The sequence below is a fragment of the Triticum dicoccoides genome, chromosome 4A (genome assembly GCF_002162155.2).
Source record: "Triticum dicoccoides isolate Atlit2015 ecotype Zavitan chromosome 4A, WEW_v2.0, whole genome shotgun sequence".
In the NCBI taxonomy this organism is placed as follows: Eukaryota; Viridiplantae; Streptophyta; class Magnoliopsida; order Poales; family Poaceae; genus Triticum; species Triticum dicoccoides.
The window spans coordinates 714,074,763-714,079,326 of record NC_041386.1 but is presented as its reverse complement, the minus strand read 5'-3'; the positions used below and the strand labels follow the sequence as shown (position 1 = coordinate 714,079,326).

General features: G+C 49.0%; 1 protein-coding gene across 1 annotated transcript; it reads right to left on the bottom strand.

The window, feature by feature from the left end:
- Positions 1–892: 892 nt before the first annotated feature.
- On the bottom strand, positions 893–3,330 carry LOC119289842 (chaperone protein ClpB1-like). The gene is made up of 6 exons (XM_037569048.1): positions 2,511–3,330; positions 2,237–2,355; positions 1,784–2,124; positions 1,433–1,703; positions 1,157–1,354; positions 893–1,075 (listed from the first exon to the last, which is right to left on the bottom strand). The coding sequence occupies exons 1-6, from the start codon at positions 3,328–3,330 to the stop codon at positions 893–895; spliced, it is 1,932 nt and encodes a 643-aa protein (XP_037424945.1).
- Between the last annotated feature and the right edge of the window lie 1,234 nt (positions 3,331–4,564).

Sequence of the window (4,564 nt, the reverse complement as noted above, 5' to 3'; positions counted from 1 at the left end):
GAGCTGCTCTCGGCAAAGCATTGCTACCATGACCGTGCCATTATTCGCCGCCGGATGAGCCACGTGGCAACACGTTGCCGTGTGACAGTTGTTTGGCTGCCGGCAAATAGTGCCTTTGCCGAGTGTCCACGTGTTGCAGAGTATGACTCTCGGCAATATCATGTTTTTGCCGAGTTGCCCCTATTGCCGAGAGGTACTCTTGGTGTCTGTGATTTTGCAGAGCGCCTGTGCTTTAGCTCTCAGCGAAGAGCCTGACACCCGGCGTATAAGGAAATTCGAGGAGTGTAGACCGTATGCTAAGAGTCACCACCTATGGGAAGGGAAGACGAGGGGCCCTATTGGATCCTGCAGGTCGATGTTCTCATCGCCGAGTATTGTCAGTTCCACCGGTAACTTCCACGATGAGGACAAGGGTGTGAAGAAGAGGAATCACTATTTATGTTTGTTCCCGGGCCACTGATCTTATCTGAGTACCATGGTTTGTGCTCGACGAGTCATTGTTTTGCTGAGAATTTAGTGTGTAAAAGTTGTGCGTCTGGATTATAATTTGTAATAATCCTTACATCTTAGTGTTGAAACTGAAATTGTCCTTAAGTTACTAGTTTTAATTATACTTGGAGTGCTCCACCCAGTGTGCACTCTGATGAGAAATTCCAGAAAAATCCATATTTTTTGTGAAGAGAAATAGTAAATTGTTTATACATATTTAAAGTTAAAGAAGAAAAAACAATCAAACAAAGAAACGATAAACACCCGTACGCACTTGTCATTACATTCATTAACCCTTTACAACAATATATGATCACTTCTGTGTACATTACATGCCTATGCATTATGTATGAGCATGCATCTTTCTTCATCTATCAGGGTTGTGACAACGGCCAAAATCATCTCATTGATCTGCCAACTCCTGCTGCTTCTTCAGCACTTGGAACGTTAGCCCCCTCTTATCGTCAGCAGCAGCATCAATGGAGATTGTCGATCCTGCACAGGCTTCTCCGTCGACCAGCATGTCCGAGAGAATCGTGCTCACGTGATTCTGCACCCACCTTCTAATGGGCCTTGCGCCATCCACCTATGAGCGTTGAAGCATTAAAAACTGGACAATGGATCGTCATCTTGTGATGGTTATGAAAAAAAAGCTATATATACTCACCGGGTCATGTGATTGTGACAGAATGACGTCTAGGGCCGCATCAGTTGCAAGTACGGAGACACCCTTGTTAGCTACTGTTGCAATGACATTGTTCATCTGGATTATCACAATCTTCCTCAGTTCATTGTGCGAAAGTGGCTCGAATATGACAACCTTACTTAGTCTATTGATAAGTTCAGGCTTGAAGCGCTTCTTAACCTGCATGAACAAGTGTATATAAGATGATCATTGGCTTGCCAATCGAGCATGTTACAAGGATAGTTGGGATTCACAAACCTGATTCATGAGGAGATCTCTTCCAGATTTGATTGTATTTTCGCCCGTGATTCTTGATGGTAGGTGCTCTGCTCCTATATTTGAGGTCATAATGACGATAGTGTTCTTGAAATCTACAACTTGCCCTTTGCCATCGGTCAACATAGCATCGTGGAGCAGCTGGTGAAAAACTTTGAATACCGAGGCATTTGCTTTATCCACTTGGTCGAAAAGGATAACACTATATGGGAGCCTCTTGACTTTCTCGGTGAGTTGTCCATATTCTTCATAGCTTTAGAAAATCAAATATTGTTATTTGAGATATGTGTGTGCCAAGAAACAAAAAGTGTATATCAAGTTTAAGAATCAAACCTTCGAGATCCTCCGGTGAGACGTGACACAGATCCACTATCAGCATATTCCGACATATCAAAGTGAATCAATGCCTTCTCGTTGTCAAATATCTTCTCAGCGAGGGCTTTAGCAAGTTCTGTCTTTCCGACGCCAATCGGGCCCAAAAAGAGGAATGCACTTATCGGTTGTCCGATTTGTCCAAATCCGAGCCTAGAACGTAGGACTGCTTGCGCAACCAAATTAACAGCTTCATCCTGGCCAATAACATGCTCATGCAATTTTTTCGCAATGTGGATCAACTTCTCGTTCTCCTCTTGGTCAAGTGTAGTGAGAGGGATTTTAGTCCATCGGCTCACAACCTTCAAATGAATTTTAGATGTGAGGAACACAACACATTAAAAACATACAGGAATTCCCCGAAAACAAATTACATATGGGAATTAATTATTCACGGATATGATTAGGACTTACCCGTGCTACATGTCCAGGGCCAACAACAATTTCCAGGGTCGTTTGTTTGTCGGCGTGCATCTTTGTTGTAGCGCATGCCTCATCCATAAGATCAATTGCTTTATCAGGGAATTTGCGGCCTGGCAATGATCAGATACATCAATTATGTTCAACCTAAACAATCATATATATAGTACTCTCTCCGTCTCTTTATCAGAGTATTTGTTTATACGGAGGGAGTATAATTAAGGGATACTCTAAGAGTAAACTGAATTCTTGACGTATGTATACGTACCAGTAATGTAGCGGGCAGCCAGATATGCAGCGGCTACAAGAGCATCATCCTGGATTTTCAAGCCATGGTGCTCTTGGTACCTGTGCTTCAGCCCCTGAAGGATGGCAATGGTCGCATGCACAGTTGGCTCCTCGATGACAACCTTCTGGAACCGCCGCTCAAGTGCGGCGTCTGTGTGAACATATTTTTGATACTCTTCGGAGGTCGTCGCGCCCACGCAACGTATCCGGCCACGGGCCAGCGCCGGCTTGAGGATGTTGGGGGCGTCTATGGGGCCTCCTTTGTGCTCGCCGGCGCCGACGACCATGTGCATCTCGTCGATGAACAAGATGACCTTGCCTTCCGCCTCCTCTGCCTCCTTGATGGCGTCTTTGATGCGCTGCTCAAACATGCCGCGCCAGTGCGTCCCGGCCATCATGGCCCCCATGTCAACCTCGACGATGCGTGCGCCGACAAGCGTGTTGGGGACATTCCCGGCGGCGATGCGCTGTGCGAGGCCCTCAACGATGGCCGTCTTGCCGACCCCCGCGGCGCCGACGAGCGCGGCACAGTTTTTGGTGCGCCGGCAGAGGATGCAGACGAGGCGGTCGATCTCGTCGTTGCGGCCGATGACGGTATCAGTCGTGGCGGCGTCCAAGGTCCTGAGGCTGGCGGTGGCGTCCAGGGGCTTGACGCCGAGGAGTTCGTTGTAGTTGGTGTCAGAAGGGCGTTTGTCGTACTTGAACTCGTCGAGCAACGTCCACGTTGCCCAGGTTAGAGCAGCGCTGGCAACGGCCGATGCTCCGACGAAGAGCATGCTTTCCGGGGAAGACCACGACATAGCTACTATACTCTATGATCGAGCTCTCCAACTGCAAGTGAGGAACAAGAATATGAAAGCGCCGACAAAATCGTTCGATCTGTTTCGATACGACTCTACATGCAGGTGCAGCACAACGATCTGTTTGTATTGCCGACGGCTTTGCTACATCAACGGAGCTTTACGGGGTTTTACGGGCCTTGGCGCCCACCCCCACCAGTTAAAATCAGGGGGCCCGATTAATTAGAAGGAGATGGTTACTTAGTCCAATTAAAAAGGAACAAGTCAGCAGGTTACTTAGTCTAATTTTTGCTCAACGACCACCTCTCGCAAATTTGAATTGGAATTGGAATTTGGATGTCGATTTTATTTTCTGTTTTTTTTTGTGTGTGTGGAGAAAAGTACCGAACGTTCCTTCGTCCGTTCCTTTGCAACCATCGTGCGTCGCCCCCTCGGTATTTCACCTCGCACAGACTAAACCTGCAGCCCTGTTCTAAGAGTAACTCTAGCATACCCCGCAAAAACTTGACCCGTAAAACGTGTTTGTGGTTTTATGAAGATCGCGTTTGCGGGTCAAAAATTAGCGTGGCCAAACAGAAACCATACCTAAAACTGCATAATTTGAAAAAACACTTATGCGGGAGAAATTGCACCTCGTACGCGAGTAGTTCATCTCATACTACATAGATCATGATCAACACACTACAAACATAGTTCATACTACATATTGCGTTAATACTGGGGGTCGGGTCTGACGCCAGCGAGGCCACGGCAACTGACGACGCCGTGGAGGAGAATGACGCTCAATCCTCCTCGCCGGAGCTGCAGAGGTCGATGTACTTCGCCCTCTGCTCCTTGCGGATGCGGCGCCACTCCTCGTACTTCTCCTTGACGACGAGGTTGGCAGCGACCGCCTACCCCTACTCGAGGTCTTCGACCTCCTCGGCGTGACGCCGGCGCTCCGCCTCCTCGCGCAGGCTTCGCTCGACGATGGCGGCCGCAACGGCGTCGACGTCGGCGATGTAGTCTTCCGGCCCGATGACTCCGCGGCGGCCGAGCGGAGCGGGCTCCTCTGGCTCCTCCTTGACGGGGACGAAGTCGAACTCGTATGGCTCCTCCGGTTCCTCCTCGTCCTCCGGCCACTCCTCTTCACGGGGAGAAGGCCCGCGCCAGAGGAGGAGGAGCTCCCGGCGTACGAAGATCTCGCCGAGGAGAAGGATGTGCGCCGGCGCTCGTACTCCTCCGTCTCGCTCCA